A 12,779-nucleotide genomic window follows, 5' to 3' on the forward strand; every position below is an offset into this window, starting at 1 on the left:
GAGAAACATGAACAGAAAACACTGATGTGTATTTATTTTGTTGCTCACACCACGCTGTATGTTAGACCAACGACTTCCTTGACTGGACCTTGCAATCATCAGCCTATAGGAATGGTGAGGAGAGGAGAGGAGAGGAAAGGAGGAGGGGGAACAGCACCTCTTCTTTACCCAGCAAGAGGGGAGGGAAAAAGGAGTCGAGTCGAGTGGATGAAGAGGAGGAGGAGGAGGAGGAGGAGGAGGAGGGAGTGAGGCTCTTCTCCTCTCCCTCTAAGAGCATTAACTGTAGAGTGTTCTGGTAGTGACAGGGCTGTCAGGGTCAGATGGCTGCTCAGCCTGATTAGACCAGCTCACAGCAGATCCTCAGTTGCACTGCTACAGCAAGGTAGAGCTACACTGCACGTACAGTACAAACATCGCAGCGGCTGCTGAGAGGCCAGGAGGTACAGGGAGAGGTGGGTAGTGCAGTGTTACAGTGGGGCAGAGCAACAGGTTGTTGCAGGAAGATTTTTTTCTGCTGGTTGACCATCAGACATTTCAGCGTATAGAGGCAGAAACAGACAAGAAGCAGGTGGAGTTTACTGTGGAGAAGAGGCAGAAGAACTGAAGTCTGTGGTTGGGGATGTCATTGAATAGCAGGTAAGGACAATCACTTTCTCGACATTGTGTTTGGGTTGTTTCTGTTTTTATAATATCATAGTAAGTCTAACTTTTGAGAACAGTAAGTGTCAGATAACAAATGTAGATACAATGATTTCCACAGTAGTGGGACCCCAGATAATAATCAAGCTTATCACAGTTCTTCACTGGAACAGGCTGTGATGCATCGCAGACTATCGCTTCCACAAAAAAATGTGTTGTGTCATAGAATCAGCTGCTGGTATAGATACAGCTATAAATACAGCTGCAGGTATTCAGTGTCTACAGGGGCTTACTATAACAGGCAGTCAGCTGGTTGTATGTCAGCACTCACTGTTGTGGGGCTGCTGCTGCTGCTTTTGCAGGACTAACTGGTTTGTGGATTTTCCTGTTCAGCAGCCAAGCTGTCCACTGAGGTAAGAGGGATGGCTGTACAGTCTAAACAACTCAGATTTAGGCATTTAGCACATCTTGTTTTTCAGAGTGACGTGATGCAGAAAAAACTCCTCTGTAGTTATGAGGGCAGCAGATGTGAATGTGCTTTAACAGCACTGATCCTAATTGAGGGTACTACTAACCTGCCTTGTTGCTGTCTTTACTACTAACTTACAAGCTTACTGTTGGATTGCACACTGCAGGTACTGTAGAAAAGTTTGGGAGCCTGACGCGGCTCTGAAATAATATTGAGATCCATATTTAACTTATTTGGCCTGTGACAGGGAAACAGTCAGGCAGCCAGATGACCAACTGGGGACCTGCACCTGTTTTTACAAACCAAACTGGGCTCTAAGGTAACAGGGAAGACCAGCCTTGCAGTTTTAATTGGAATTATTGCTACCGTCTGGCCATTTCCCCTCATGCTCCTTTATGCTTTCATATGATGTTTTTCTATTAAGTCACTTGGCTTCAAATGTCAGCTAAATGCCTAAAATGACTGCAGATTTAGTATTTAAATAAAAGAAATAAATGTTAGATGCTTTAGAGTGTTTATATACCTCATCTGTCACTTGATTTTAGTGAGTTTACTGCCCTGTTTTGTCTGTGACAGTAGCTTCTGCTGTGTTGCTTTGTGTGATATGAATTTGTTTTATCCTGTGTGTTGTGCCTGTGTTACATGAGGCTGTAAAATACATGAAAGCCATTTAAAGGGACAGTTCACCCCCAAACAAAATACATATTTTTTTCTCATACCTGTAGTGCTATTTATCAATTTAGATTGTTTTGGTGTGAGTTGCTGAGTGTTGGAGATATTAGCATCTACTCACAGACAAGAGTCTTGTGCTTTTGACAGCACCAGATGTAAACATTAATGGTGTCCTTCTCGGCTGAGCCAAGCCCTCAGGAACAGCGCTGATGGACCAGAATTAGATTTATTTGGTCTGATAACACTTTGAAAGTCTGGTAGAGTTGTGCAATAAATTGTTTTATCCCCATTCAAGCTAGTGGCATGCTAAACCTGGGTGCAAGGATGTAGAAAATCCAGGTAATTTATACCTGGGAAGTTGAATTTTTTTGGCTTTATGTGCCACTGAGCAACTTTGATGGGAATAATCAGGGCCCTGCCTCTAGCACTTTATCTAGTTCTCTTTATACATCCATGGGCTGAGCTATAAACGCTAACTATCTCAGTGGTGCTTGGTGAGCTAGCAGTAGACACATGCTTCCATCTGTGTGGTGATATGGTTGGTTGGTGAGTGAAGTAGAGGGACAATAGTTCCTACATGAAACTGCTCACAAGGTCTGTGGATTATCTTGAGTAATTGGGTCATGATTTCTGGAAAGAGACATTGCTGTTGAGTTTTTTTTTTTTTTTAATGTATTGGAGGTGGGGGTGGGGGGTGGGGGGGGGTGGGGGGGGTGTTTGGTGTCTTGAGCACCACAAGCTCAGTGCCATCTACTTCCATCGTGTTTGAGAGAAAGCAGACATCTCTACAGCTGATATCTACAACATCTTGGCAACTCACACCAAAACAATTTAGATTGATAAAAACAGCACTACAGTTAAGAGGAAATATATATACTTTTAATTTTGGGGTGAACTGTCCCTTTAAGTAGAATAAATATCCTTTCTTCACTTCGAATTGACTGGATGGAAAACAATTGACCTCTGTCCTGATTAGTGGTAACACAGGATAAATTCCTAATAATAGATGGTCAACAACCTGGAATAGACCGCACTCTTCTGGGAGAGTAAGTCGGCATGTGATTATGAAGTGTGTGTGTGTGTGTGTGTGTGTGTGTGTGTGTGTGTTGTCAGAGCTGAGATGAGGAGGTGAGGACGGATTACCCAGAGTACCTCTGGACTTTCCCTTGTTGTTTGTCTGAATGTTTGGGCACTTAAGTGAGAGGAAGCTTACACCTTTGTCCACTTCCCATTATATTTCCCTCACTACCTCTTCCTGTTGTCCATAGAATAATAGATTATCAGCATTTGTGGTTTATTTCCTGCCTTGGGTACAACACCTATCTCTTAACTACATTATGTTTAGTCCCAATCTAGGGTTATCAAACAGTTTTCTGTAATTGTTGGTGGCCTTTTAAGTAGAGTATTATACTTGTTGTCTTTTGAAGAAACTGCATTTGAATTTCCAACCATTGTGCATCCTTTATGTTTCCACTAAAGTACTTAATATTCACCTGGAGAGAATGAGGCAAATGTAAAATGTCTACAGATATACTAAACCAGTAGTAAAGCATATTGTATAACTGGACTTCAGCCCAATGGAAATGAGCTGTTACACACAAATTATAGACCATTATTTTAACAACAGTTGTTTGCATGACAAAATATGCCAAAGTCAGTGGCTGCTGTTGCATTTTTCAAAAATTAGTGATCTGGCATACATTAAAGATGCAACGAAGGAACTCAAAAAAGAGTTGGATGACACTTATCAACAAGCACTTTGCAATCCAAAGTCAATATGTGTCAATTAAACTGGCAAATTCATCAACAAAGTCATTCCAGCCTAAGTCTCTGAAGACCTGCTCTAGCTAAAGTAGCAAGTGAGCTAACCCTCCTTTTTATTCTGTTTTACAGTTTGTACTCAACATTTGATATTTTGTCCCCAGGGCCGAGGAAATGCCCTCACATTCACTACTCTTCTACACTTAGAGTCCTCCCAGCACATTAAGTAGGCCAGCGGTTTACAGACTTTATCTGTCTTTTTTTTTCTCCTCTTCAGACCAAATTTAATTTGGCTGATATCGTGCAGGCTGATCTAATAACATTTTCCATATTTTGTGAGCCACATCATGTATTAGATTCTCTACCCCATGCTGCATCTGTCATCTGTTCCCCCAGCTTTCTTGTCCTTTCCATGCAAGCAGGAGCACTTTTGTACATCGTTCAGTAACTACATAAGGTGATAGTTTACTTGTTGTGTATGTATGTGTGTGTGCACACAACTGATATTTCAAACACTATGAGCTAATGGTCTTTGTATTTGGCAGTGTCTGGCTTGTTAATTTAAATATTCATTTTAAATCATTACATGGACCAATCAATTTTTTGAAAGTCTTCTTGGGTTCATTAGTGATAGGCTGCAGTTGTGACGTTTTTGCATGCAGAAATCTTAATCAGTTTTGACATTTAAAACTAATAATCATACTTTTGTTTAGTGCGTTCAATGGTAAGTCATTTAAGATCTGTATGCAAACACGTGTTTCTGTGTTCATGGATATGGACATAAGCTGCTCTTCACATTACTGATGAAGGCTGTCATTAGTATATTTAATCATATATTTTATGGGCAGATTTTGCAGATACCGTGTTTGGAACACTGGAACAAATGCTGCATTGTGTGTATTATTTATGAAACCATTTAATCATTTTTATTACTGTTTTCCGAAAGTTTATCATGGAAAGAGCTAATCATTTTGTTATGTTTTGTACCGTAGAACTGCTGGTTGATGGAGTTTGTGCGGCGGAGTGGTGACTACTGCCACGCCCAACACATTTAGAGCCTGTCTGGGATGAAGCTGCACAATGCAGTCCTGCGGCTGTGAAACCTGAAAGACTGTTGGCCTTTGCCCTCTGAACCAGCCAGCTAATGGGGTAACTCGTGGGGCCTCGACACCGGAAGCTAACTGGAGAGAGAAGGAACGAGAGCACTACTGAGAGACACAGAGAGAGAAGGACTGAAGCAGTGACAATAAGAGAGATAAAAGCAGAGAGACAGAGAGAGAGAGAGAGAGAGATAGCTGCACACTGTGACTTCCTGAACTGTAGGATACAGTCAAGTGATGGAGTAAGACAACAGGATCTCAGAATTGGGGAAAATACTTTCAAGGCGATAAAAAACAAAGTCCCCCAACAGGAAGTTGACAAGAGACAGGAAGTCCTGGAGACCTGATTTAAACAGCTACCTGCTTCAGCTGGAGCCAAAGGTGAGGCGTGGCTGGTAACCAGAGCTTGACTAAATATAGTGATGTACCAACACCTTTACCTCCTGACTTGTTCTGGCCTGATTACAGGATGCTGTGGTCGTTTGTTTACTTTGGTCAGTGTGGTCTGAAAGCTTTTAGCTTTAGCATTTATCCACAATAATGATAATACATCCCAGACCTTGCATAGAAATACATTACCTTGTACATTTTCAGTGCTATTTCACATTTTTTTTTTTTTAGAAGTTGTTGCACGATTAAAATACAGGTGAAATTACCTTATTTGAGTCCAGGTATGGCTCTCCTGTGTTCTTGGGAAGTGTAAACCAAAATAACATGGTACTCTATAATATGAATATGCAGCATTGGCTACGACAAGCTCCTTTAGTCAGACAGTTAAGCCCAAAGTCGTCACTGGCTTCATATTTGCTTCTGTTTGACCAGCATGTGAGGACTCTGATATCAACCCAATAGTTCTTATCAGTACCCCAACAAGAATAGTGTCTGTGTATGTGTTTGGGTATGTTAGGCATCCCTGAATTATTGAAATTAAAATTCCATCCTAAAATACACTCACATCCCTGTTATCTTATTTGAAATGTGAGAAAGAGCAATGCCAGTCCACAGGAGACACTCTATAAAGCAGATGCTCCATTGACAGCTACAACTTTGTCATCTTTGTTTTTATATTTGATTATAAAATGCATCCTTATCTGCATTCATAAAATTCAAGATCAGTGAAAGATATGATGATATGAGACTTTTTAATTTGATGTCTCTTCTCAAACCCGCAGATAAAGTTGAGCAGAGCTATGATAGGAATTATGTTAGGTCAGAACTCAGTGTACCAATAGATAGAGGTGTGAGTTGTCCCACCTTAACAGAGCCTGAGGGAGATGTCAATCAACAGCAGTCTGCGCCTACCTGCACAGTTTGGAGATGAGGTTTAAGAGCCTGTGGGGGTGGAGGGCCTCTCACTACAGTAATAGATTCCTCTTTGAACACCGCTGAGACTTATATAAAACGACCACCAATGAGATTTACATAAAAGGACTGTGAATATGTGACCATGTTGTGAGTCTGGAGATGTCTTAAGAATGTAACAGGTTTGGTTGCATTTGAAAACACTTGCAGAAATGTGGTCAGGAAGGTTGCAGTGTGTGGGCAGGTTTAGCTGAAAAGACCTTTTTCATAGCAGACATTATGAGTCGTCATAGTAGAAAAAGCACATGTGTTACATCAGTGATGGCTCTGTTATATTCAAGGGTCCCAGTGAGCATGACAGTATGACAGTGAGCCAGCACAAACAATAATAGGACCCTGAAACTGAAGCAGCCAAATAGAAATCAGCCATCGGAAATGGTTGAGACAAATCTGGAAAACTGAGTGTTCTGTGGTCAGCAAAACCCAAGTTCACGCCAAAATAAAATATACATATCAAATGTATTTTGTAGCACTTGAAGCACCGCACACCAAGTGCCACCTAGTTCCATTATATTGGAGAGAAGGCAGACATCTCTACGGCTGATATCGCCAACACTCAGCAACTTACACCAAAACAGTCTAGATTAATAAATAACACTATAGTTGAGAGAAAAAAAATGTATTTTTGATTTGGAGTCCCTTTAAAGTAACTTTTAGCTTAACTTGTTAAAGCTGTTTAAGACCTTATGAGGACTTTTTGTGTTTTTTTTTATATGTCCAAGAGCCTTAAAAATGCCAAATATTTGACAGCATGTTATTCATATGCAGTATATTTCTCCTTGACAGTAAAAGGTCAGAGGTCATCCTTGGATGTCAAAGGCCACACTGGGCACCATGAATCGTCCAGCTCCAGTGGAACTGTGCCACAAGAACATGAGATTCCTCATCACACACAACCCCACAGACAGCACACTCAGCGCCTTCATAGAGGTAAGAAATGTGTGTTTTCGTGTGTGTATAAACTGTATGTGCTGTTTCCCTTGCTGACATGCTACTGAAACGACTAAGAGACATTTTAACTGAATTGAACTGATCTATTGTGTATTGTGAAAATCATCTCCTGTGTTGTCCCTGTCAGGACCTGAAGCGCTACGGTGCCACCACAGTTGTTCGAGTCTGCGATGTCACCTATGATAAAACACCGTTGGAGAAAGACGGCATCACTGTGGTGGTGAGCACATACTTTTCACACACTAAACACGCAGCATTCATACTCAGATGTAGTCATTCTATGACAAAATACAGAGTGCCAGGAGTACTGTTCTGTTCTGCTTTTATTCCAGGATTGGCCGTTTGATGACGGAGCCCCGCCCCCCAGTAAGCTGGTTGATGATTGGTTGAGTCTGCTGAGGAAGAAGTTTCAGGAGGATCCAGGATGCTGCGTGGCTGTTCACTGTGTGGCGGGACTGGGGAGGTGAAAGACACATCTAACAAACAAACAAAATGGATACATCTAATACAGTCTGTATTATTATTATTATTATGTGCTGAATATAAGACGAGGTGTGATTGGTTGGTTGGAGTCCCACAGTCAGTAGCCTACTGTCCCACACATATGATGATATTGTACACAACATAACTGGATGATAAGATCTGATAAGTTTTGTTGTACACACACACACACACACACACACACACACACACACACACACACAGGAACAGATTCTAGTTAGAAAAGTGACGAAACCTGAGACAAAAGCAGTAGCTGTCACCTGATCTCTCCATTTCCAAACAGTATTTTTAAACCTTTTTCAAGATGAAGATAAACTGGTTATTTTTACGAAGACAACAGCAGACTCAACAGACGCAGACATGACTGTGTGTGTGTGTTTGCGCATGCATACAGGGCTCCTGTGCTGGTTGCTCTAGCTCTGATAGAGAGTGGGATGAAGTATGAAGATGCTATCCAACTCATCAGACAGTAAGTTCATTTATACGCTATGTCCTCATCATACAGAAGTAGCAAGTATGGTAAAAGAGCATTGCTGTAGTAGTCACAAGACAGCTTCATCTAATATGTAAATATTTAACACTATTTAGGAACACATCTTTACACCACAAAAACAGTTTATGCAATATTTTAACACTGATGTGTATAGAAATGGAAATTCTCTCTCTTTGGTGCCATCTGGTGGTGGTACCAAGGAGGACAATGTGGCAGACAGCAACGCATGCTGAGGACCCAATTATAAAGCACTACTCCAGATTTGGTTTGTGCAATGAGGGTAATTAAGAAGGGTTACATCACACACTTCCATCAAACGCTGCTTGTCTTTGTGTGTTTCAGGAAGCGTCGTGGAGCCATCAACAGTAAACAGCTAACCTACCTGGAGAAATACAGATCCAAGCAGAGACTCCGCTTCAAAGACTCTCATGCACAAAAGAACAAGTGTTGCACAATGTGAACACACACAGACACACAGACACAGACACACACACACACACACACACACACACACACACATACTCAGACATATTGTGCCCCTCAAATGCTCTCAGGAATACCACCATACGAGCCTTGTGTCATTGTCACAAACACTAAAATATATGGGCTTCATTAGTCCATGTGTACCCCGACAATTTTGAATGTTTTTACTCCAGCTTTAGACTTCTTGACTTTTAAAGATTATTTAATCGGCATGTTTGCTTTAAAATATAGTTTACAGTGAAAAAAAACTGACAAAGATAGGCGAGGGAGAGAAAAATCACATAAAAAGTTACGTTTTGTGGCAAATTTGTGATGCATATTTGTTCTAGAGACAGAGCTGGGTCAGAGATAGTGTGTTGAGGTTTATAAATCACATTGTTATTTTTGACGAAACAAATCCATAGTGAGCACCAAAGGGGACAAAGGGGATTTATTATGATATAAATTATATTGGCCTTCAAAACCTCAAATCATACCAGATATTTTGTGAGAATACCACTGAATTTACATTACTTTTTTCAGATGCTGATTCTGTTTAAACATCACCTTGATCAGGGTGTAAAAGGACATGCAGTATTGCTGTGATTCTTTCTGTTTTATGGAATGAAAAACCCTTTACATACTTTTTAAACAATGTTGGGAGACTAAAACTATACACACTTAAACACAGGGCTAAAATCATTTTAGCGGGTCAGTGTTTTTACTGTAAATTTGTGTCAAAACTCAAAGTTGACTCTCTCTTTTACATTATTCCTGTTGGTGTCTGTTCTCAGTGTAACTGGAGATACAAGGGCTCATTTTCATCCCACTATTTTCTGCCATTCATTAAAAATCTCTTAAAAAACAGCTTCTAAAATGCTAGGTGAAGCACTGTGGTAAATATAAAGCCTTCATTTGGTGTTGACTAATTCACCGTTTTAATATGACTTCATTGAGCTCAAGTTATGTGTTTACATATCAGTGTGTGCATTATATTATGCTCTGTTTACCGACACCCACAGATGGAGACATCTTTGTCAGCAGCAGCTCATTTCAAACCAGGAATACAGCTGGGGTAGGCAGTTTAATTTGGGCATCACTGGGCAAACCCGCCCCCCCCCCCCCCCTCCCCCCCCATAATAAACATTAAGCAAATTGAAATTCGAGTGGTCTGAGAGAAAACAAGACTTCTGCACTTTCTCTTGGCTCTCTTCATGTTTTGGAAAATTTGGTCCGTAACAAGAGACTTTGGCCAATCACGGGTCACTTCAGACAGAGATTGTTCCTGCTGGCTGTTCTACTAATACAGATGTGCGAGTACGTCCGTTCGGTGAAAGCCTGATTCAGCAGTGGAGAATCCTGCAGAGAAAGTTGCTATCTCCAGCTTGGCAACAAAAAAAATAACCCAAAGAGGGACGAGAGACTTATCAAAAAGAGAGTCTGAAAGAGAATCTGACAATAAACACAGTAAAGTGTCAGTAGCAGCACAGCATTTCAGAGATGGAGATGAAATATTGCTAAAAGTTTAGCCTTCTGCTAACAGGAGCCAGAGCTGGATCAGCAAACTTTCTGTTGCTGCTGTTACAAAGATTAGACCCGGTGCTGCTGCTGGCTACCGGCCTACTGTGGCACCCGTGGAGGATGTTTTTTCAAATTCTGCCCTTTTTCTTTTTTTTTTTTTTGCCTTTTCCAGATTTCTGCCTACCCCAGCTTTACAGTACATATGCTGTATAAAAAGATAATAGTAGTTCTACAGTAACAATACTTTCTAAAATGACAGAAAGGTGTAAACTAGTTGTAAATAATATGAAATGAGGCATCACTTTTATTCTTCTAGAAGTCCTCTGATTCATCGATGACAAACATTTGCAAAGAATATTAAATCATTGCAGTTATTAAAATATTTTGTCAGAGAGGAATTGTCATTTAATCAGCAGGTGATGACACCATCTCTCAGTCTTCATCCATGGATGATAAATGCATAAATTGAGATAATGGTCTAATCTCAGCACAGATATTGCTGTGCATCATTAAGGCTAGGTTAGGTTTTCTTGTGGGGTGGAGTTTACCTATTCACTTGTATTGTTCCTGAATGATGCATGTTGGTTACTGCTTCATTTTTGCTGGTGATAGAGTGATAGAGCTTTTTGTACGCATTAGTACATTGCTTGTGACAGTCTCCTCATTGTCTGATGTCCCGAACAACAATTTGTGAGAAAGTAATAAGAGCAGAGGGTGTAAAATGAAGTAAAGAAGGAGACAGGAAAGAAAATCCACCATCTTTACCTACCTACTGACTGGCTAAAGTTTACTTGTTCATATGATGTGTGTGTGTGTGTGTGTGTGTGTGTGTGTGTGTGTGTTTGTTTGAATGTGTGTGTGTGTGTGTGTGTGTGTGTGTGTGTGTGTGTGTGTATGTACAGTTTTTAGCCATTGTTAACCATTGGGACTGGCCGGAGCTGACACTTTTTTTTTAATGTAAAAACAAATGCTGTAAATGTCTGTAAATTATTGCATTGTTTAATAAAGGTTGTCCCTGTATTTTAGTTTTTCATATTTTTTTCTGTCTGTTTTACTGTGTCTACATGGATCCCTTTTTTGCACCCTGATGATATTCAATTCTGCTGGTTATTGATTAAAAAAGTATACAAACATGAGGGAAAAACAAAGAATTGATTAAACCCTGTTAAGAATTAATATGCCATCAAAAGAAAATACACTTAGCAAATTGAATGATCCGTCGATTTATTACCTCTTAATTGTCTACAATAGACACTATTATTGTTGCTGCAAATGGACTAGAAGTTTAAGTTAAGTCAGCCTTAGAGCTTGATGAGCATGCTCATATGAAGCATATTGTTTCTGTGCGGCTTGTGGAAGAAACATTTAGGTAGATTTAGCATTAAAACACAAGAAACACATAAATGAACAAACATTTACTGATATGCATTTGCAGTGAAACTTTTCCCTAAAACTCCTCCCTCCATCCACCTTGACAGTGATTCATTCAGGCCTCGAAAGTCTATGCAGGGTCTCAAAGTCTTGTCCTTCTTCTCTATGAAGAAAAAACCCGCCCCAGCTGGATACTAAGAGGGATGTATGTTGCCTGCAGCCAGTGATTAGTTTATGTAAGTCTCCAGTGCCTTTCTTTCTGTTCAATGTGGGGATTATGCTGAAGGAACCATATGGGTAACCCAGGATGAGCAGCATACAAGAAGCGCCAAGGATGTAAAACTGGATGGTCTTGTGGTGGTTGCCAGACAAGAGTATGGGAATGTAGGTGGTCTGATGTGTGACTGTGCCCAATTTGTGGCCATCTAGGGCCTGAGCTGGAACCAGATGAGGCAGAGAAACCCATCTGAGCCGACTATGCAGATGTCGGCACCAGAGTCAACCAGGGTTGCCAGGGTATGAGGACCATCAGCAAGGAGAAGCCGGGCTAGAAACAGCGGTCTTTTGTTGTGGGGAGGCAGTGTCTTTGTCAAGCTCACCCGTTTCCCCACAATTACTGGTGAGCTTTGGCTTTTGCTGGGCAGGTTGATATAGTCTGCCTTCCCACAGTACATACATAGCTTGGAGTGGAGTCGACGTTCCCGTTCCTCAGGGGTTAGGGAAGTGCAGCCCAGCTGCATCGGTTCAGACTCCCCCATTTGCTGGAGGAGCCCCTCTGGACCAGAATGACAACTGGCAGGGTGGAGCCCCCTGACGCCTCTCTCATCTACAGGCCCGGATGCAGAGGTCAATCCAGATGGCTAGCTCAGTGATCTCATCCACAATGGAGGGAACATCATTGGTGACCAGCTCATCCTTGATGTAGTCAGCCAGGCCGTGGAGGAAGGCGTCATACAGGACAGCAGAGTTCCTGCTGATCTGACTGGCTTTGGTGCAGAAGTCGATGGAGTAGTCAGCCACCGTCCTCTCTCCTTGCTCTATGCCCATTCACCCTTGTGCAGCCTCTGAGCTGGAGACCCCCAAGCCAAAATAGCTCCTCAGCAAATGACTGAAAGGAGGTGCAGGCTGGAGACTGTCTTTCCTACTCAGCGGATCCTCACAGTCGAGCCCGGCCCATCAGGTGACTGATTGTGAAGGCCACCTTTGCCTGCTCTGAGGCGAATGTAAGAGGCTAAAGGGAGAACATCAGGGAACAGTTCATCAAAAAGGAGCCACAGGTTTCTGGATCTCCATCATAGCACTCCGGAGTTTCCACTTGGGCTCAGGGACGACTGTGGGCAACAAGGGAACAGGAGCCGATTGAGGAGGAGCTGGTGAGGGTGTGGGAGCAGCAGGCTGAGTGAGGAGGGATGTAGCTGCAGCAGCTGGCTGGCTACGGCCGCTAATGCTTGCCCTTTGACCTCGGCCGCCTGTCTTG

The 12,779-nt window shown here is 41.8% G+C and overlaps 1 protein-coding gene across 2 annotated transcripts; it reads left to right on the plus strand.

Annotated features, from left to right (window-relative positions):
• Window positions 1-219: 219 nt before the first annotated feature.
• Window positions 220-10,951, plus strand: LOC125893562 (protein tyrosine phosphatase type IVA 3). 2 transcript variants are annotated; one of them, XM_049584297.1, is made up of 7 exons: window positions 220-636; window positions 4,534-5,022; window positions 6,790-6,933; window positions 7,082-7,174; window positions 7,287-7,417; window positions 7,850-7,924; window positions 8,291-10,951. In XM_049584297.1, the coding sequence occupies exons 3-7, from the start codon at window positions 6,814-6,816 to the stop codon at window positions 8,406-8,408; spliced, it is 537 nt and encodes a 178-aa protein (XP_049440254.1). In that variant the 5' UTR covers window positions 220-636; window positions 4,534-5,022; window positions 6,790-6,813; the 3' UTR covers window positions 8,409-10,951. The 2 variants fall into 2 exon arrangements, with proteins under 2 accessions (XP_049440254.1, XP_049440255.1); XM_049584298.1 differs by lacking the exon at window positions 220-636 and adding an exon at window positions 932-1,052.
• Window positions 10,952-12,779: the final 1,828 nt, after the last annotated feature.

The sequence above is a fragment of the Epinephelus fuscoguttatus genome, linkage group LG8 (assembly GCF_011397635.1).
Source record: "Epinephelus fuscoguttatus linkage group LG8, E.fuscoguttatus.final_Chr_v1".
In the NCBI taxonomy this organism is placed as follows: Eukaryota; Metazoa; Chordata; class Actinopteri; order Perciformes; family Serranidae; genus Epinephelus; species Epinephelus fuscoguttatus.

What these genes read in the sequence shown, in the direction of transcription:
- LOC125893562 (XM_049584297.1), top strand. Translation starts at nt 6,814, where the DNA reads ATGTCAAAGGCCACACTGGGCACCATGAATCGTCCAGCTCCAGTGGAA. An exon ending in CACTCAGCGCCTTCATAGAG is followed by an intron (nt 6,934 to 7,081) that starts GTAAGAAATGTG and finishes TGTCCCTGTCAG; the next exon opens with GACCTGAAGCGCTACGGTGC. An exon ending in AAGACGGCATCACTGTGGTG is followed by an intron (nt 7,175 to 7,286) that starts GTGAGCACATAC and finishes CTTTTATTCCAG; the next exon opens with GATTGGCCGTTTGATGACGG.